Source organism: Caenorhabditis remanei, chromosome V, assembly GCF_010183535.1.
Source record: "Caenorhabditis remanei strain PX506 chromosome V, whole genome shotgun sequence".
Classification (NCBI taxonomy): domain Eukaryota; kingdom Metazoa; phylum Nematoda; class Chromadorea; order Rhabditida; family Rhabditidae; genus Caenorhabditis; species Caenorhabditis remanei.
Window position 1 is genome coordinate 14,195,968 of NC_071332.1, and position 20,257 is coordinate 14,216,224.

General features: G+C 35.2%; 10 protein-coding genes across 10 annotated transcripts; 6 read left to right on the forward strand and 4 right to left on the reverse strand.

Annotated features, from left to right (window-relative positions):
- Positions 1-185: 185 nt before the first annotated feature.
- On the forward strand, positions 186-2,059 carry GCK72_019912 (uncharacterized protein; the record flags this gene model as incomplete). Its single annotated transcript, XM_003116273.2, has 9 exons — positions 186-229; positions 277-513; positions 556-806; positions 851-983; positions 1,077-1,329; positions 1,377-1,486; positions 1,541-1,765; positions 1,815-1,920; positions 1,973-2,059. The coding sequence occupies 9 exons, from the start codon at positions 186-188 to the stop codon at positions 2,057-2,059; spliced, it is 1,446 nt and encodes a 481-aa protein (XP_003116321.2).
- Positions 2,060-2,189: 130 nt separating this feature from the next.
- On the reverse strand, positions 2,190-3,627 carry GCK72_019913 (uncharacterized protein; the record flags this gene model as incomplete). The annotated part of the gene is made up of 7 exons (XM_003116688.2): positions 2,190-2,282; positions 2,326-2,431; positions 2,479-2,691; positions 2,737-2,846; positions 2,891-3,146; positions 3,198-3,333; positions 3,378-3,627. The coding sequence occupies 7 exons, from the start codon at positions 3,625-3,627 to the stop codon at positions 2,190-2,192; spliced, it is 1,164 nt and encodes a 387-aa protein (XP_003116736.2).
- A 719-nt stretch (positions 3,628-4,346) lies between these two features.
- GCK72_019914 (uncharacterized protein) lies at positions 4,347-5,114 on the reverse strand (the record flags this gene model as incomplete). The annotated part of the gene is made up of 4 exons (XM_003115903.2): positions 4,347-4,517; positions 4,600-4,797; positions 4,841-4,999; positions 5,046-5,114. 4 exons carry the CDS (start codon positions 5,112-5,114, stop codon positions 4,347-4,349), a joined length of 597 nt encoding a protein of 198 aa, XP_003115951.2.
- Positions 5,115-6,157: 1,043 nt separating this feature from the next.
- Positions 6,158-7,523, forward strand: GCK72_019915 (uncharacterized protein; the record flags this gene model as incomplete). Its single annotated transcript, XM_053733290.1, has 3 exons — positions 6,158-6,213; positions 6,262-6,678; positions 6,734-7,523. 3 exons carry the CDS (start codon positions 6,158-6,160, stop codon positions 7,521-7,523), a joined length of 1,263 nt encoding a protein of 420 aa, XP_053582203.1.
- Positions 7,524-7,793: 270 nt separating this feature from the next.
- Positions 7,794-8,779, reverse strand: GCK72_019916 (uncharacterized protein; the record flags this gene model as incomplete). Its single annotated transcript, XM_053733291.1, has 4 exons — positions 7,794-8,045; positions 8,094-8,249; positions 8,292-8,595; positions 8,643-8,779. 4 exons carry the CDS (start codon positions 8,777-8,779, stop codon positions 7,794-7,796), a joined length of 849 nt encoding a protein of 282 aa, XP_053582204.1.
- Positions 8,780-13,519: 4,740 nt separating this feature from the next.
- On the forward strand, positions 13,520-14,545 carry GCK72_019917 (uncharacterized protein; the record flags this gene model as incomplete). The annotated part of the gene is made up of 7 exons (XM_003115868.2): positions 13,520-13,529; positions 13,572-13,669; positions 13,727-13,914; positions 13,960-14,155; positions 14,201-14,293; positions 14,337-14,402; positions 14,447-14,545. The coding sequence occupies 7 exons, from the start codon at positions 13,520-13,522 to the stop codon at positions 14,543-14,545; spliced, it is 750 nt and encodes a 249-aa protein (XP_003115916.2).
- Positions 14,546-16,596: 2,051 nt separating this feature from the next.
- On the forward strand, positions 16,597-16,869 carry GCK72_019918 (uncharacterized protein; the record flags this gene model as incomplete). Its single annotated transcript, XM_003116648.2, has 1 exon — positions 16,597-16,869. The coding sequence occupies one exon, from the start codon at positions 16,597-16,599 to the stop codon at positions 16,867-16,869; it is 273 nt and encodes a 90-aa protein (XP_003116696.2).
- A 936-nt stretch (positions 16,870-17,805) lies between these two features.
- On the forward strand, positions 17,806-18,048 carry GCK72_019919 (uncharacterized protein; the record flags this gene model as incomplete). The annotated part of the gene is made up of 1 exon (XM_003116586.2): positions 17,806-18,048. The coding sequence occupies one exon, from the start codon at positions 17,806-17,808 to the stop codon at positions 18,046-18,048; it is 243 nt and encodes an 80-aa protein (XP_003116634.2).
- Positions 17,865-18,573, reverse strand: GCK72_019920 (uncharacterized protein; the record flags this gene model as incomplete). The annotated part of the gene is made up of 2 exons (XM_003115961.2): positions 17,865-18,100; positions 18,408-18,573. The coding sequence occupies 2 exons, from the start codon at positions 18,571-18,573 to the stop codon at positions 17,865-17,867; spliced, it is 402 nt and encodes a 133-aa protein (XP_003116009.2).
- A 659-nt stretch (positions 18,574-19,232) lies between these two features.
- GCK72_019921 (uncharacterized protein) lies at positions 19,233-19,499 on the forward strand (the record flags this gene model as incomplete). The annotated part of the gene is made up of 1 exon (XM_003116230.2): positions 19,233-19,499. The coding sequence occupies one exon, from the start codon at positions 19,233-19,235 to the stop codon at positions 19,497-19,499; it is 267 nt and encodes an 88-aa protein (XP_003116278.2).
- Between the last annotated feature and the right edge of the window lie 758 nt (positions 19,500-20,257).

The window sequence follows — 20,257 nt, forward strand, 5'->3', positions numbered from 1 at the left end:
AAGAGAATTAAAAAAAGAATGCTAATTGATTACTCATAGGTCAAATAGATGAGACAATAAACAACTGTTGCTGAGGAAAATACGTGCTGACGTACAGTTAAGATTTTTAACAGTAGCAATAAGAATGTGGGCGGTAGAATGGAATAATTTCATCACTTCTTTGCTTGACAACTTCCGATGCAGTCATGGTGTTTTGTATATTTCTCTTGGTGTTAACAACTTCCATCAGGTAACTTTTACACCGTTTTCACTTCTCTAGAGGTTTGAAATTTTCAGCATCTCCAAACAATTCCCAATACCTGAAAAACAGCCATCCAACTTTGTTCAATCTCAAAAAAGATCTGCGAGTGCAACAAATCTTACTTCATTTTCAAATTATATGCAATGGTTTATGTCGAGGGGGAAAATTGAGTTCTACTTATTGGCATACGGATTTCTTGTTATCCTAGCAGCATTATGTTATTACTCCTGGAGAAAGTGGAATAACCGAACAGTTTTGAGACAAAGGAAGAGGTGAGAATACATCGAAAATATTCGAAACTTTTCAAATTTCAGAGCTCCTTCTAATAAATATATCAAGATGAAACCGATGTCTTCAAAAAACAGAAGGAAACTACATAAACAAGAATTACTGTCCCGATTGTTAAACAATTCTCTTGAATTTGACCCCGAGTTTGAGATCGATACAAAGAATCTTACAATCGGGGAAGAACTTGGTGGTGGAAATTTCGGAATTGTTCACAAAGCGAAATTGTATTGTCCCAACTTGAAAACGAAAACGAATTCTTTCACTGTTGCAGTCAAACGTAAGTCAGAACTTATTGGAAAACCACGCATTCTTTTTTTCTAGGAGCCAAATACTCCCTGGATCAAACAGAAAAATGCATCCGACAGAAAATGATTTTCGACGAATTGAAAGTAATGTGTGCCATCAAAAGACATCCAAATGTGTTGATACTGCTAGGAGGTGCCACTATTAACCCGTAAGTAATCATAATTGAATTTTCTGGAAATTTAAAAACTGAGAAATACCTTCGGCTAGAATGAGAATTGAATCGATTATTATTCAAGTTCAGATCTGACACGATGATTATCTCCGAGTTCGCTGATAATGGCACTCTACTCGAGTTTCTGAGAAAATTCCAAAACGGAGATGCATTCAATGACCAACTTCTATACAGCGATCAACAATCCGGTCATAAAAAGAAAACTGACTGTTACACAACCAGCATAGAGATCAACGACTCTATGGAGTTTCTTTCAACTGTTGACCTAGTTTCATTCGCATATCAAATTGCTAATGGTATGAAATATTTGGCTGAGATACCGGTAAGTGAAAGTGATGACTGTAGTTGAATCACTGCTTTTCTGTTTAGTGTGTCCATCGCGATCTGGCACTTCGGAATGTGTTTTTGTTGGGTAATAAAGTAATACGCATTGGTGATTTCGGATTGACCAGAAAGCACGAAAATAAGGGATACTATAGGTAAGAGCCGTACTGATCTGCTTCTTCGCTGTATCCGGAAATGATTTCTTACAGAATTGCATCTCCTGATATTGGACTCCCATTTCTCTGGATCGCACCAGAGAGCTTCGAAAATTGGAAATTCACTGAAAAAACTGATATTTGGTCTTTTGGGGTATGTATGTACGAGCTCTTTACATTGGGGAAGACCCCGTATGAAGATCTAAAGGGTATGTTAGTGTTGGACTATCTGAAAAGTGGTGGAAGATTGTCTGAACCAGAATATTGTCATCCGAAGATGTAAGAACTTTGTGTTGCTTACGAACAATTTAAAAAACAGTATTTTCAGATATGAATTCATGAATTTGTGTTGGGCTACTGATCCGTTGTTCCGTCCAAATTTCAAAATGTGCACTGAGTTTTTCAAAGAACATTTGTCAAATATTAACATCCAGGTAATCACTTTTGTACAGTAAGTGATATTCTTTTCAAAATGCACATTTTAAGGCTTACAACCATCTCGAGGAAAAATTGGAGAGTGAGTGTCAATATCAGGACGAACTTATAAATTGGATTCGCACAACTGAAACATAACCTAGTTTTTCACTCAATCGTAAATTATCACAAAAAGATTAATAAATTTTTCATTGTACAGTTTCTACCAGAAAAAATTTGAACGTGTAAAGTAGGAATGTAAAAAGATTATCAAGTACTCGGGTTGTTTTCAATCATAAAGTTTTTTTTTCGGAACCCAATCTTCCAACTTCTTCTGCTCCTCCAACTCCAATTTCAATTTTGCTTCAATTTCATTGAAAGTCTACAACATATTTAGATACATATTATTTAGGTTCGGCACTTACATGATCAGAAAACCGTCCAAGTTCACATTTGAAAATATACACGGCCGTGATGAAATTGGGTCGATGTACCGGGTTGAACTCCCAGCAAAGTTCTATAAACTCAAATCTGAAAAAAAAACGTAGTTGATCTTATACTAACTTTTTAAAACTTACAGGTCACTGCGACAGTGTTGAGGTTCAGTTAATCTTTTGTGTTTGGTGGAGAAATCTTCTGCACTTTCGCTTAATTCACTTAGTTTTTTGGTTCCGAGTGTAAAAAGGTCATAGAGGCAGAGACCAAATGACCAAACATCAGACTTCTCAGTGAATTTGTAATTTTCTTTTGTTTCTGGCGCCGCGTGTATAGGGATTATACCTTTTGTTTCTCTGAAGTGATAAAATGGGTATCATGCACATATCTGACAAACAAACGTGTAATAATTCCTGTCTTTATGTTTTCTTGCTAAACCGAAATCTCCAATCCTTATGGTTTTGTTTTTGGTTATCAAAACATTGCGCAGTTTCAGATCACGATGAACACACTAAAAATACATGATTGCAGACACTCAAGGGTGGAAAATCATACCGGAATGCTAGCCAAATGTTTCATCCCGTTGGCGATTTGATATGCAAACAGCACTAATTCGAAAGTGTCTAGGGTATTCAAATCGTTATTGACAACGTATTCTTCTTTTCTGTAGGTGTTAGTTTTTCGGTTTTCCTCATCTGATGTTGCATCGTTCCTGTCTACTGGGACGAAACGATTTGTGAACCCTTTATGGTGTTCTAGATATGTCTGAAGATCGGTATGTGCGATTTCCATCACGATAGATACTGCTGCTCTAAAGATTTGAATTAAATTTCCCACCAGGCTATTTACAATTAATACTCACGGATCTACGGTGACAGCACCAATGATAGCTAACACATTTGCATGCTTTTGTTTTGCAATCGCACACATTACAAGGATTTCTTTCAAGAGTAGTTCTTTTTTTTCTTCATATTTTTCTTTATTGTCATCTTTAGCCGCTGAAAAACGAATCATGATTCTTAAAACTTTTAGTCAAACTCACTTTTGACCGCAACGGCTAATGAGACGTCACGTTCCGCCTCCATTTGCAGTTTACCTTCACTGACATTTCCGAAATAGCCATGCCCTAATTTCTTGTCCACTTTCAACAGTTCTCCGTTAATTTCAAAGTTTTCTTCAAAGTCTTTATAATTTATTTCCTCATTGATAACCCGAGAAGATATTTCTGCATTATCATTCTGATCAAGTCCTTTGTAACGGATTTCCTTTGCTTCCCTGTTATAGAACTTCATTGAATGAATGGAATGTTGACACTCACTTGTAAAGTTTCCAGATCCATCCAATCAGAAATGGGAAAATTACGAGGCAAAACGAAAATAAGTAAACGATGACCTGGAAATAAATCGGTATACCAGAACCCTCATTTGCAGACGGTGATCTTGTTGGCCTTTGTACAAACTTCAGAATTGTGGAAGAGGAATTAGTGGTTTGGTATGAAAGCCTATGAGAACGTTGAAATTTGGTCTATATAATCTCTCATACAAATACCTGATGAAAGGATAAAATACAAAAAGTAATATATTTCTCATGTTTAATTTTTTGAATGGAAGAAAAATAAAATGAAGAACAAAGATGAGTAGTTGCAATCTTTGAAGAGAGACCAAAAAAGGGAACTTGATTGATCAGTTGTGACATGAATGATTCAATCGGAAACCGCCAAAAGATCAATACAAATGATACTTTTTCTACTTTTTGAACAGAGTGAGAATGAGTTGAATTGTTCTGAATCTGCTTTCACTGGACCAGTTGCTGTTCAGTTCATCGGGTTATTAGGATGAATGTTTTGTTTGATATGAATGCGTTTTCTTTATAGACGGCAAAATAATTTCAACAAAATCCAGTAAGTGCAAAAAGTAAAGTCGCATTACGAATACTTCGATGACTTAAAACAATGAAAACAAGTTTGAAAATAAATAAAAACTGAGAAAAATAACACTGGAAATACTATTCATCAAAATGTGACTTGAGTTCTGGTTCCATCCACCGGAAAAACCCGTTTTTTTCTAAATATGGGATGAGTCAAGTAGAATATCCATGCGACACCAACGAATTCAACATCACTTCCATAAGGTCTTAATGCAATTAGATAGGCAGCAGATTCGGCTGAGATAAGGAAACCAAACTGAAAATGTTTGGTTATACTGATGCTATTTGTGCGAACGGGAAACGAATTTCTCACGAATTAAGATGAAACCAACACATACCAAAAATGCAAAGTTAGTGAAGTAAGCGGGAAACATGGAGAATGTGATAAGGGTCAACGAAAGTTCAGATCTTTGCAGTTTGACACTCTCTCTTTTTGTTCTCATCTTCTTCAGTTTCTTATAGAGAATCACGTTGGCAATTGTGCAAAAGGAGCACCAGAACACGGAGTTGAGAATAAGACTTTCCGCTTGTTTTATCTGAAATATTTACTTTGTGTAATCAGATCAATGTGCCACTCACATTGAGCCAGGCACCAGTCCAATAGAAGTAAATGCCTCCAAATTGATAAGTTCCAAGAAGTTGTCGACAATCCCCTAGTGCTGGTATCAATGGAAAACAAAATAAAAACGGATAGATGAAGATAAGAGGTGTCGACCTCCGAACTATTCGGGCACATATCTAAGAGTGAATTAAGTTGTTTCATGCATATTAATTTTAATTTTACCTCGTCGACTTTGAATGGATAATATATTGGAACTAATCTTAAAACGGATAGTAGAGCAGGAAATAACATAGCTGTATAATTGAAATACACCGAAAGAAGGAAAAGTATTTTGAGACCATGATTAGGCTGTTGGGATGCACACCAGGAAGTGATAAGTCCTGTTGCAGGTATACGAATAGTTGTATAGTCCGTAAGAAGATACAATACAGCCTGAAAAGAGTACGGTTGTAGAGAAGGGACCCACTCGAAACCTACCAAAGTTAAATGAAGAACAATAACTGAAAAGACATGTAAATTAATAGTGCTATCTTTTTGAACCCATAAATTTTGAAAATATTTTCTAACAATTTTCACAACAATGTACATTGTTGGCAACAAGTATATCAAAGGAATTAAAGCAGCTAATACGGGGACAGTGAATGGATCGAATTTGTAATCAATGTATGCTTGATCTCCGTTTATCGTCATATTATTCATTTCAAACATATGAAAAAAGTGGACTGAAAATACTGGAATGATTTTGGAGAAAGATAAAAGAAGGGGTGGAGAGAGTCGTAGTACTATAATTATTTTGTGAGTGAGACTCAGTTGATATTTATCTTTTCCAGAGAAACGTAAAGGGTGTCGTAAACTTAAAAAACTTTGAGTAGTGAAATGTTGAATTCTTTTGAAATTTGAAAATGTCTCTGCAAGAATTTTTCAACTAGTGAAAACCTTACTATTGGGAGCGAACATTTTTGCATCAATTTTAAAAATTTCGGGTAATTACGATATAATGAAAAAGATTCCTAGACAAACAAGGATACATGTGGACTGGAATCAGCTTGTTGAAGTTTTCACTTTAGAATATGATGAACGCGTTTTATTCGGCTCCAGCAAGGAATTTGTTTGGAAGCAAAGACGTTTTCTAAACTCTGCGGTTAATATTTTTATCTGGATATTCCTCAGAGTTCGAGTGACAAACGACAGATTGTAGTTCATTGCTAATCATTAGCAACGAAGTATTTATTTGTATAAACGGTGAATCATCAACCTTTTCTTCATATATTTCTTTCTCTCATTTTTCTCTTTTTAACAAAAGTGTCTCTTCAGTTGCATCTCCTACTATCAATATGTCAACTAATCAATCCTCTTCAAAAAGTGTATCTTTGTTGAATTCTTCTGAACGGTTTGTTTCTTTTTGAACTTTTTCTAGACTTTATCTGACTATTTCCAGCCCATCACCTACTAGAAATAATGGAAAAACCAAGAAATATATTTTGCAATTCCTCATAATCTGCGTAGTGGCTGCCCCAATCGCATACTTACTGACGTCGTTATTTGTCTCCTCAATCGAGACCCTTAATAATGAACAGAATCAAAAACGAGTGGTTGGATATTATACAGTTTGGGAAGAGAAGAAACTCACTATGGATCAATTGAAAAAGTTAACTCATATCATATTCATGTTCGCTGACGTTCAAGAAGACGGAAGTGTAAATATTCATGATAGTCACGCGGTCAAGAGAATTTGGGACATGAAAGAAATAATCAGCATGGCGAGAAAACAAGGAATGAAAGTGATGATAGCTGTTGGAGGACATTTAACATCCATCAGGTTTCCTCCGACATTAGAGGATCCTGTCAAGAAAAAGTAAGATTTAAAAAAAGTTATTATTGAAGAACATTCCAAACACAAAGTGTTTCAGAAATCTAATGGAATCCATTGCCAACTTGTTCGAGGAATATGATATCGATGGAATTGAAATCTTCTGGATGTGGCCAACTGAAGAAGACAAAGTGAAACATTTGAAGCTAGTTCGTGAAGTACGACAACAGTTAACATCTATGAAGGAATCCAAAGGAAAAACTAAAGATTACGTGTTGAGTGTGATAACTTCTAGATATTCTCACTTCCGAGAAAACATTTACTATAACGAAATAATGAAACACGTGGATTTTGTGAACGTTCTCACCCATGACTGGAGATTCATGCGAGAATATGTCGGCCCTCTTGCTCCGTTATATGGTGGAAGGAAGGATAGTATTGATGATGCGATGAAGTACTTGACTTGTTTTACGAAACAACCAAGCAAATTGAATCTGGGAATTCCACTTTTTGGAATTTTCTGGACAAATACAACTTTCCCAATTGATGATACTAAGCAACGACTGTGTGTACCCAAGACTGGAGAGAAGATCGCATATGAAGTTCGGTGGAGAGATAGATCATCGAATCGATGGAAGAATGTTCAAACTTCCTGGCACAATATCTCAAGAACTCCGTATATCTGGAAATCTGATGAAAAGATGTTTTCAAGTTTCGAAAATGAGAGAAGTCTAAAAGAAAAAGTGGATTATGCAAGAATTAACAATATTGGTGGAGTGGTTATCTATGCGATTGATCAAGATGAGGATAATAAACTGATGAGTGCAATCACATCTGTTCGGTTGGAATCTGGAGATGATGTGAATGATATAAAGTATCATTGCGAATAAATGAGTCTAGAAAAATATAATAAATGTTGAATTTACAAGTTCAGAAAAAGAGAAGATCTGAAACCACAATGTGTTTAGAATACAAACAGCTGGAATATTTTAAACAAAATGCATAAAGTTACTAATTGACTGCAGTATCTTTTGCGTTGACTTCTACATATTATTAGTTCCCTTGATAATGTCTCCCCATAAGCATTCAAGTCGGTGTCTTTAAACCAAAAAAAACCATGTTCGAAGTTTATTATGTACAAAGAAGCAAGGGAAAACTCTCTAAATAGAGAAAATCTCCGGACTAATCGGTCGAACTGGAATTTCTCCAGTTTTTGAATTTTCTTCAATCCAAGAAGTAACTTGAATGATCAATGGCAATATCAAACCAATTAAATGTGGCATATACGGTGGTAAAGTTATAGTTCCCATCGGTGCCATTGTGGTTTCATAGTTCTCAGAGAGTGCGTGCATGTTTACAAAAACTGGGAGGCACTCGAAATGGCTCAGCAGGATAGATAGAGCAAGAAGAATCTGAAAAAAAAATCACTCTTCAATGATAGAAGACATTCTCAAACTTACTAATTGGACTGTCGTGATGGAGAACAGTTGATATTTGATTTGAGTCTGTAGAGGGTTCAGAGGTTTTCGTGAGTAATGATGACGATTCAGAAGGCTGTTTAAAATGTAGCAAATAGTTACGAGAGGCACAAACGCGTAGATTGTATTGTGGATAGTCTGAAGAAGAAATGAAACATGAAAGTATATAGACAAACTTACTAATAAATACATTTGTGTGTAGTGGAAATACATTCCACGACTGTAACTGTGACCAAGATCGAAAAACACTACTACGGTTGTACAGATGAAATCTCTGATGAGAAACATTTTCCATAAATATCGAATCCATAGTTTTCTCTCTGTTTGCTTCACTCCAATTTCATATTCAGATCGAGTTTCCTCTCTTCTGCAGAGCATATCCTCTGCTACAGAAATAGCTATCGATATCTGATATATCTGACCGAAAACGAATACGACATAGGCAAAAACAGCTAGGATGAGAGAGATGGACACCGTGGAAAATCTGAGAAGTCATGTTAGTTAAGTAAAATTGATTTTTTGTGAACTCACAATAAGAAAGATGTATTATGGACATCTTGGCCGTAAAACACTCCAACCACAATCATAACAGCCAATAAGAATTGGAAACATGTGAAATGGCCACTCAGAATATAGTTTGCATGCTTGACAATTTGATAATCTGTCATCTTTTTCCAATGTTTTCGATTTTTAGTGAATATTCGATTATAGGGAATAGCTGTGATCAACCAAACAAAATCCATCGTGACATAGAAAACAGCTAGGCAAACTAACAAAGGGACGTGATCATGAGAATATTCCACAAGACTTTCTATGGGAGAAATTGTAGTAGCATAATAATCAGATGAAATATCTCGACGAATCCTTGATTGAGAAATAGGAGACGTAGTTGCTGGTGGATAGTGGTTCGAACTTAACAGATATGGAATTTCATCTTTAACGCTATAGCCAAAATGGGAGCGATGTTGGTTCAAACTTGAGAACATGACTAACAAAACGAGTGAAGTTGATATGTCTTCTAACTTATGAGAATATATTTCCAGCTGGTCGAGGCGGAGTGTTGCGTGGATACAAAGCCCGAGTAGGTCACAAAGTGAGAGAAAAATACGAAAGTTACCCAGAATTCTGTTGTGTGAGAAATTCAGAAAGACGTCATGAGCCACATTCTCTAGTTTAGAGAACTGAAAAGTCTTGGGAGCAATACAGAATCTTTTGTTTCTCTTGTTTCAAGATTTCAAAGGGAAAAGTGGAAAAGGGGAAAAGATAGTTGATAAATTATTGTTGATCTTGCGGTTTCCACAGCAACCATGAAAATAAGAAGTCGTCAAAGTTTGATTAAAAATATTCAGCTGTTTTCTGAAATTTTGCTCAATTTCTCACATAAAAAAGGAAATGTGCTGTCAGAAAAGTAGACTGAAAGAAGTGTGAAATTAACAGAAGGGAAATTGAACAACAGTGAGATGGAACATGAGAAGTTCATTAAGTTTTTCTTAAAACTCCCGACAGTTATAGTTTGTGATTATTGAGTCGAAGCATTGCTGTGCAAAAAATTTTCGGATAGTTTTCAAAACTGTTCAAAAAATGTTGTAAATTTCTGCTGAAGTTGTCAAAAATTAAATAACAAAAATAGGGATTTTTGATTTTTCCTAAAATGTTTGCTAATTTTGTATTAAAAACAGGATTTCTGGGGCTCTGTCTTTGAATTGCTTACAGTTTTTATACAAATTCAAGATTTTTGCATCCGAAAAACTAATTTTTCAGACAGTTTTCTAGAAACTTACGAAATTTTCGAAAAAAAAGTTTTTCGAAAATTTTTCGGAAAAGTTTTTTCGCACAGCCCTGGTCGATACCAATTTTAAACAAATTAAGAGACAATCTCTGACTGGCTCGAGCATAGGCCTACAGGCCATGTTACACATGTACCAAGTTGATCCATTTTGGCTGATTTTTTGATATGTTAGTACCCAAGGAATTCTAAGAATTTTATACCATACCCTATTAGGCTCCGCCCCCTTTGACCTAGCGAAACGATCGATTGAAGTTGAAAAATTAACATTTTTATTTCGAAAGATAGGATTAAAATCGCTTCAGAAATGAATTGCCAGCCTCATTTTGTGCAATTTATAAGATAAACTATTTTTTCTAGCTCTCCTGCGTCATATAGAAAAAATCACTTTTTTGAAAAAATTGTCAATTTTTTCATGTTTTTTGGATTTTTCGGCAGGTCGAAGTACTGTGGTCCGAAGCAAATTTATGATGATTAGATACGTATTTGTGTTGGCTTTCTGAAAATATAAAGACTTTCCCCAGATTTTAGTGGCTAGCCGAGTTATGATCAAAAAAGTGACGAAATTTGATGCACTTCAACGTACCCCCCTCCATGGTAAAAAATGGCTGTGTGATAAAATTCAAAAATATTTTAGATTCGAGTTATTCAAAGCTAAAATAATACTCACACAACTTTTCAGACAATTCTGGCCATGTTTCAGCGAGTTACAGACACCTCCTCCATTTTTTCGAATCAAAAAGTTTGAGCTCTCGTAGCTTTCCAGATCATGACTCAAAATTTATGAAACTTCGAGAAAACACTGGAATATACTTTGAAAACACAAATAATTAGTTGAAAATCAAATATAAAAAAGAATTCTGGTTTTTCATGCGCCAAAATATCTCACTATCGTTGACCCATGAAGCTATCAGTTATGAAATGAATCGAAAGTTTAACAATACGACGGAAACTGACATTTATTTAGTTATTTGTGTTTTCAAAGTATATTCCAGTGTTTTCTCGAAGTTTCATAAATTTTGAGTCATGATCTGGAAAGCTACGAGAGCTCAAACTTTTTGATTCGAAAGAATGGAGGAGGTGTCTGAAACTCACTGAAACATGGCCAGAATTGTCTGAAAAGTTGTGTGAGTACCATTTTAGCTTTGAATAACTCGAATCTAAAATATTTAAATTTTTTATCACACAGCCATTTTTTACCATAGAGGGGGGTACGTTGAAGTGCATCAAATTTCGTCACTTTTTTTATCATAACTCGGCTAGCCACTAAAATCTGGGGAAAGTCTTTATATTTTCAGAAAGCCAACACAAATACGTATCTAATCATCATAAATTTGCTTCGGACCACAGTACTTCGACCTGCCGAAAAATCCAAAAAACATGAAAAAATTGACAATTTTTTCAAAAAAGTGATTTTTTCTATATGACGCAGGAGAGCTAGAAAAAATAGTTTATCTTATAAATTGCACAAAATGAGGCTGGCAATTCATTTCTGAAGCGATTTTAATCCTATCTTTCGAAATAAAAATTTTCATTTTTCAACTTCAATCGATCGTTTTGCTAGGTCAAAGGGGGCGGAGCCTAATCTGGTATGGTATAAAATTCTTAGAATTCCTTGGGTACTAACATATCAAAAAATCAGCCAAAATGGATCAACTTCGTACATGTGTAACATGGCCTGTAGGCCTATGCTCGAGCCAGTCAGAGATTGTCTCTTAAACGTTTTTTCATCAAGAAGTATTCGAATGCTGATGGATTCTGATTGAACAGTTCAGTAACCAGTAGTCCCAATCCTACCATCATTTCAAAACCATAGATCTTGAACACATCAAGATTTTCGATATAATTAGTTTTCCCAATCCTTATAAATTATTCACACCATTTCTCTTATTCTGGGAAGAAGAGAAAATGCTTTCAATTGGCGACGTTCACTCGTCTGGCCAGTAAGTAACTAAATTATGACAAAACACTTTCGACCACCCGACTCTTCGATATTTTGGTTCGAGTTTTTATGTTTTTTTGGGTACAAAGTTCAATATCTAATCCAAAAATAAATACCGACAACGTGAAATAAATGATATTAAAAACCAAAAGGATTATCTTTTTGGCTCTTTTTGGATTATTTCACAGATCCGTGACGCGTGGGCTATAACCGATATTCACGAATCAGTGTTCTTTTGCTCAGTCCAGGATGCTGAAACCGTGTGATCACACTTTTATCTCTTAAAAATTAGCAGCTTATTTTATAACCGCTCTCTTCTTTTTATTTTGCTTTTATCCCAGCTGTTTATTAAAGCATTCTCTCTTTTTTCCTCAAGAGCTGGAACACAATGAATCTGAAAAATAATATTCTGCATTTTGTTTTTCTGTTTTTAAAAAAAGTTTTTTTCTTCTTTTCTTCATTTCACATTTCAACAAAAATGTTCTTTGCTCGTTTACTCCTGTCCGTCCTATTCCATCAAAGTGAAAATCTAATTTAGGAAAAAGTTGTACCTAGGGTGTTGAGAGGAGAAGGATCTTTTTAGGGACGGAAGGCATTTCAATTATTTTTTATTTTCAAAACTTCCTTGGGAAGTTACATTTTTCCGGATGACGCGTTTACGATAAAGATAAATTTAGATTTCAGACACCATCATGCTATGAATGTGATCCTTTTTTTGAATTATTTACATGTGGTTCCTGGGACACACTTTGATTTTTAGGTTCATTGAAAAGTTAGAATTTTTGTCTTTTTTTATCCGGAAATCTGTACTTTGTATTTTGAAAATCTTTTTTTCATACAAATTGTTTAATGCTACAGGAAATACGTTAGAATGGGAAATATTTTTTCTCGACGTTATCAATTTTGACTCAAAAAATATATTAAGAGTCACTGATTTTCAAATTGAATTTTTTAAAGTTTCAATTCAAACGAAACAAATTTTTAAAATGAATTTGGTATTGTTTGACTTTCGTAGAATCTCGATTCTTTCCTACAAACTTCTTTCAAAATCCTCTTTATCAAAATGAAAGTACTTCCTTGTCTCCCTCAACCCCCACATTACTAACTCTAACATCAATCTAGTTTGTTCTTGTTCCATTGAATTAATTATTCAAAGGGTAATCCTTTTGAGTCAACTTTCTCTCATCTGAAATGCGAATTGTTTTTTTTTCGGTTTTCCCACGTATCCCGCTGAAAACGCGTTTTTAATTATTCAATTGATGTGTGTCTGAACGCCTTATTTATCGACTGACTTTTTTGACCGGATAGTCTGGAGTGCCTAAAAAACTCATTTTTACGATTTGATAGAAATTTCACCTTGATTCTCAATTTCTAAAATAAACACATCCGTATTTTTTCAGAATGTCGAACGTATCACATTCATATCCCGAAGCTGACCTTCTGACATTACACGAGGAACAAATATACTTGGAAGAATGGATGCAGAGCTCTCGTCTTCTATTCTACTCTGTCATTTGTATTTCTTTATTCACTCTCCCAGTTTTACTACTTTCTTTATGCTATATTTCCTTTAAACCTACCCATAACGTACATTTTCTACCCTACTTGTACTCCATACTGATTGCTAATTTTGTACTACTAGCGACACTTTTTACGAGTGTTATTACGAAAAACACTGATATGGTTTATGGTGAGTACTTTGGGAGACGGGACATTGAAATTCTTCTATCAGATACTATTCCTGGATTCCTTGTTTGCAAACTCACTGCATTTCTTGTAAATTCGTCTTCTTGCTTCATCCACTGGTCATGGGTAGCTATGTTTGCAGAGGTATGAAACATTTAAAAAGTCCAGAAACAGTGATCAATTTATTCAACTCGTTTTCAGCGCTGCTTTCACATCTATTCCCCACTCCGCTATCGTATTAATAGCACCTTTCGAACTAAGGCAGTGATTGTTGGCATACTGATATTCTCAATGTGTATTCAGCTATGGATCCCTATTTTTATAACTGAGAAACGATTGAGTGGACAATTAGATAATATCTACTGTGGAGAAGATACCAGTTATTCCAGGTACAGTAACGTCATCTACTTCTGATGGCTCATTAAAAATTTTAGCCAGACCCAGTTAATCTTATCATTCGAATGCACTGCCTCATTTTTCCTCCCTTTGATTCTGACTATCTTCGCCGACATCTCAATATTCACTTGGAAAAGTTCATGGGGAAGTATATCATTCAACTTGGTTCCCAGAGAAGAACTCCGCGGGAAAACTAGTGAACATATGAAAATTGTGTCATTGAACAGTGTTAGAGTGAGTTTGTTGCTGCACTCAAAAATTCAAAAAATGCACGTTTAGAATTCGAAAAAACGGAGGTCGAATGCAATTCGTCGATGCTTAATTTCAGCTACAATTACTTTATTTCTCAACCTTCCGAACTATAGTTTACAGGTATTTACCGATTTTATATTGCTTCCTCATTGAAGTTTTTCAGCTCATCGATGAATTTTTCAATTTACGAGAGAGTTCGTCGATTGATGTACGAAGAGTTTTCTTGAGAGTAGGTACAAAAATTATTAAATCGCTTACAATACGAATTTTCAGATTGATGCATTTGTTTACATACTGTATCTGATGCAGTTTCCGATTACTCCAATCCACATATTCACATTATCAAGAGCTAGGACGAGGCGAGCGTCGTAAGGTTTATTCTCGCAAGGATTTCTTAAAATACTAATAGTAAGTTGTTTCAGTCGCTGATGCAGAGCCTAAAATGAGCTGAGACTTCATTGATCTTTTGATTTTTTATTTATTTCATTCATATAAAATATTGTTCACACTATTTGGATTATCGACAGCTGTGCTATAAACTTCTATTCTTTGTTCCGGGCCAACTTGATTCAGATTCAAACAAAACATAATTTTGAGCAATTTTTTGGAAAATAAAGTTTGAGCATTCCGTTTGTTACTGAATAAATAAGCCACTTGTACAATAATAGGAGTATTTAAAAAATCCATTTCTAATGCAAACTCGATTAACTGTAAATCATAAGATCATTGAAATTTTTTTAGAACAATTACCGGTTCCATCCTGTAGTCAAGAATGTAGTATAAGTACAACATGAGAGGATAGTGAACCTGAAATAGCCGTTTATATTTTCAATGTGTAGAAATTTCGTACAGTTCTAAAAAGCAAGCAAATCAAACATTGATATAACACATATTTCTGTGGTTGATTCTCCACAACTGACGCTAAATGAGAATGTTTTCGAATACTTATCATAATTGGCAGATATAACATTGAAGAAATAAAATATAGGGCATCGAGAGAAAAGTAGAAATACTGAGAATTGAGAAATTGTTTAGCCCATATTTAAACGTATGTACTTACAATGTATCGAGACACTTTCATGTTTCCTTCTTGAATTGAATCTGGCACAAATTGTAGAAAATCGGCAAACATAAAATGTAGAACGAAAATTGAGGACACAATGTAAATAAGTTTTATGAGAAACCCCATATTTTTCTTATTAAGATTCACATATGGCTCCGTGACAGGGAAGAAATAAATCGTGAATCTTTGAAGTGAGACAATTGAAATTAATAAACAATGGACTCTTGTGAAGATGTGGAGAATGAATTGATTAGCATAATAGCTAATGATGAATACAACTTCTTTTATAACCCCAAATACGCCAAGCTCTCTGAAACAATAATTAATGTGTTGATTGTTTTTCAAACTCACTCATCCTCATCATCATCTCGACTTCTCTCTGCGAATGAAACAACTGATAAATGAAAATGATACACTGTCATAATCACTCCAAAAACAAAAATGAACTTTAGAGCAAAATGATAATGATCCATAATGGGATATGTTGCCTTCTGGAAATATATCTTTTCAACTGAAACTTTTACTATCGTTTCCTACTTTCTTTTCCCTCTCCCTATTCAGTTGATAAACATGCGTGTAAAATGGATAAATCACTATGAGACTTATTAAAAAGAACACGTAGAACAATTGACGAATAATAAATGCCATTATTATAGTTGTTTCCCATTCTAAAACGTAAGTTAGATTCATGACTGGTACTCAAAAGTAGAATTCGCTAAACTGAGTACAAGAATTAATGTCAAGAAACAGGTGATTTTGAAACACTTGAAGTCAAATAATTATAAATTTTAATTTCATATTTTCTTTCATTTCTGATTTTATTCCGAGTGAAATCTGGCAGTATCTAAATACAAAGATCTTTTTTGTTGGAATAACGTGACTCTAGCAAAACACTTTCGTTAACAAAATGTCTTCATGTGGACTATTTGTGTCTTTAATTTAGTCTTTAATTTAACTAAATTCACGTTTTCGCGAACGACCATGACATCATGCAGTTCAAATTGTCATCTTCTGAAGAAACAACACACGTTTTCAATGGAGGTCGTCCGGGTGTACGATAAGAATGGACGTCATCAAATCAGTCAGAACATCCGATATCTTTCTTTTTCATCATCTTTGAAAAAACTGATGACGGTGTCTAGAACCTCTTTCCTCTCATTTCACGTGGATAGAATTTCTGTGAAAGAGAAGGTGGAGACACGCAGGATCATAGAACCTTCATACTCATAATAAAAGTAGGCGGAGTTACTCAGAGAACGATTAGTTCTCCGTTAGTTTCCTATATAAACGACCTTCTCGGTCTTTCAAATCATCCAATTCTCACAACCAATTCCCTCTCATTCCTTCCTCCTAATTCAAAATGAGAATGTCTTCTGCTATTGCTGAAATTGTCTCGGAATTCTCTGGATTCCAACATATTCATACTTCACAATCGTCGTCATCAATGACTTCAACACTACCAGTCTCGAGAAAGACATCAACGTCATCTGAATCTCCACGTCACTCTCTGAATATCACAGTCGGAGTTTCCCCACTCAACCAAATCGTGCGAAATGACAGTTCCAACAGTCTCAACGACTTCAATTGCCTCAAACGAAAAAACTCATCTGCTTCGTATCTTGTTATTGAATAATTTACTGTCATAATGCTTTTCTGTTTTTTTTTCAAAATGATCTCAAGTGTGCCCTGATCTCGAAAAATGAATAAATATTATTTTCTAACTTGATTGTTAAATGAAAAATTGAGACAGTCTGTAAAAACCAACAATTGAAGCAAAGGTTCTGAAATTCAAATCTTGTGCAGAAATATCGTTATTTCGAGTGTAAGTATCAAAAAACCCCCAAAAATCAAATGAAATTTGGATTTGAAATTAAAAATACCAATAAATTTTCATTCTGACTACTATCAGTTGATTTTTTCAGAATCCCGTTTTCTAATGACATGAAAGGCGTTTCCAGAGAGATGGAACGACAGTGTATGAAAAAAGTATTAATTGTACTAGGCAAAGGTCTAAATACAGATGAAATAAACTCCTTATTAACGTATACACATTCAGATAGCCATGGTTTTGTTGAAGTAAGAAATCAAATGTGTTGTTTCTAATCAACATCTACTGATTGTATGCGCTCTAGTGAGAATGTATTTTGGATCATTACTACTAAATTTCTTGCTACGTGAGTTTTCTTATAAATTTCTTATCTAGAAAGTCTCCAATCATAGATCTCTCGGCCGAGTGTCGACACTCCGAAAAACAACACAAGCTATGAACGGGAAGAATCGACGTCAACGAATCAGTCGGAACATCAAATATCTTTATTTTTTTCTTTTATCATCATCTTCAGGGAAAATGATGATATTATTATGTTTGTCATCATCTGTTTCTTTCACGTGGACTGATTTCTCAGACAACGGAGGAAATGATCATATGACCAAAGAACCTTCACGGTTTCTGATGAAAATAGGCGGAATCCCACAAAGAACGACTATTCTTGCCAAATCTCCTATATAAACGTCCCTTTAGGTTTGTTCAACTATCCAATTCTCTCTCATTCCTTCTTCTTCACTCAAAATGAAAATGTCTGCTGCTATTGCTGAAATTGTCTCGGAATTCTCTGGATTCCAACATATTCATACTTCAAAATCAGCATTATCAATGACTTCCACGCCACCAGTCTCGAGAAAGACATCAACGTCATCTGAATCTCCTGCACCGCAAAACCAAATCACCCGTAATGACAGTTCCAACAGTCTCAACGACTTCAATTGCGTCCAACGAAAGAACTCATCTGCTTCGTATCTTGTTATTGAATAAGTAGTCTCGTATTTTATAGTGTTTATTATGATCTCCTCTCTCTTGCGATCTCCTGAAGTAAATAAATAATTGTAATTGAATTGTTTTCAAGTGAAGAACAATGAGACAACTGTGAAATCGAAGAAGATCAACTCATAATAAGTGAATCGAGACCAAGAAATGTCACTCTCGGTCTTTTCGGTTCTTCAGGGTCTTGCTGAATAATGCATTTTAAATTTCTGTCAGTAATTATTCAAAGCTATTATGTTTAGTTTTTTTCACGTACTATTTTTATAAGTATAAAATCAAAAAAAAGTTGCATTCTTCTTGACGTTGTTGGCCATATTCTTATGATCCAAGGTAACAAGATTGATCAGTACGAGCCTTGAAGACTTGTTTTCCTGGGTTGGTATTTCCTCCCGATCCTTGGTTTTGGTTGTTGCTGGCTCCTCCATCACTTCCTCCGGAAGCATAGTCTTCACGGGCATATCCAGAAAATGACGCGTTCGATCCCATGTAGCCGGAGCTGTATCCACCAGCGCTCATATAAGCCGACTTGTCCGCGATTGTTGTCTTCGGCTTGGGGTTGTTCAGAGAAACTTGCTTAGAATAGCTTCAAAGCAGACTGTTTCGATTATTATCTGCACTTTTTTGTCCTCAGTATCTAAAATTCAAATTAAGTTCAACTGTTTCCAAGTTTTTGCAACAAACGAACGTAAATCTAACAAAACACTTTCGTTAACAAAATGTCTTCATTTGGACAATTTGCGTTATATTCAATTTAACTAAATTCACGTATTCGTGAACAACTATGACATCATTCAGTTCAAATTGTCATCCTCTGAAGAAACAACACACGTTTTCAATGGAGGTCGTCAGGGTGTACGATAAGAATGGACGTCATCAAATCAGTCTGAACATCCGATATCATCTTTTCTTTTGTCATCATCTTTGAAAAAACTAATGACCTAAAACCATATCTTTCCATCATCGTCTGTTTTCATTTCACGTGAGTCGATTTCTACGGAGAAAAAGAAGACGTTGATCAATCCGTATGAGTAGAGAACATTCACACTTTCGATCGAAAAAAGGTGGAGTCTCACAGAGAACGATTAGTTCTCTGTTAGTTCCCTATATAAACGGCCTCCTCGGTCTTTCAAATCATCCAATTCTCTCTCCTTCCTTCTTCCTCACTCAAAATGAAAATGTATGCTGCTATTACTGAAATTGTCTCGGAATTCTCTGGATTCCAACATATTCATACTTCAAAATCAGCATCATCAATGACTTCCACGCCACCAGTCTCGAGAAAGACATCAACGTCATCTGAATCTCCACGTCACTCTCTGAATATCACAGTTGGAGCTGCACCGCTAAACCAAATCATCCGAAATGACAGTTCCAACAGTCTCAACGACTTCAATTGCCTCCAACGAAAGAACTCATCTGCTTCGTATCTTGTTATTGAATAAGTAGTCTCGTATTTTATAGTGTTTATTATGATCTCCTCTCTCTTGCGATCTCCCGAAGTAAATAAATAATTGTAATTGAATTGTTTTCAAGTGAAGAACAATGAGACAACTGTGAAATCGAAGAAGATCAACTCATAATAAGTGAATCGAGACCAAGAAATGTCACTCTCGGTCTTTTCGGTTCTTCAGGGTCTTGCTGAATAATGCATTTTAAAGAACTCATCTGCTTCGTATCTTGTTATTGAATAAGTTGTCTCGTATTTTATTGTGTTTATTATGATCTCTTGTTTGTTTTTGATCTCAAACAAATAAATTGTTCAATGAATGCGTTTAGGTTTTGTTGATGAACACCTTTATAACTGTTTTTACCAAAATCAGACAATCCTACTACACCTATCAAAACGAACTGGAGATGAACGGCGAGTGATAATGAACACTTTCCGAATGAAAATTACCCGAATAAGAACCGCTTTGATCAGAAATGCGTGAATGGTACGATTCCGACCTGAATACGAGATGAGGAATCGTCATTTTAAAGCTAATGATTGGTAGCTCTCATCCGTTCGGGCGGTTCTTATTCGGGCTATTCTCATCTGGGATAGCACAGAACAGCTTAAATTCTGAAGAGATCGTAAGGTTATGTCTTCACAAAAACAAAGCCGTTGTAAAAAAATTTCCAATCACCAAAAACTTCTAATTGGGAGGTATCCGAGTGTGAGTAACAAACTGCACCAGTTCCTTACCGTCTAGTTCTACTC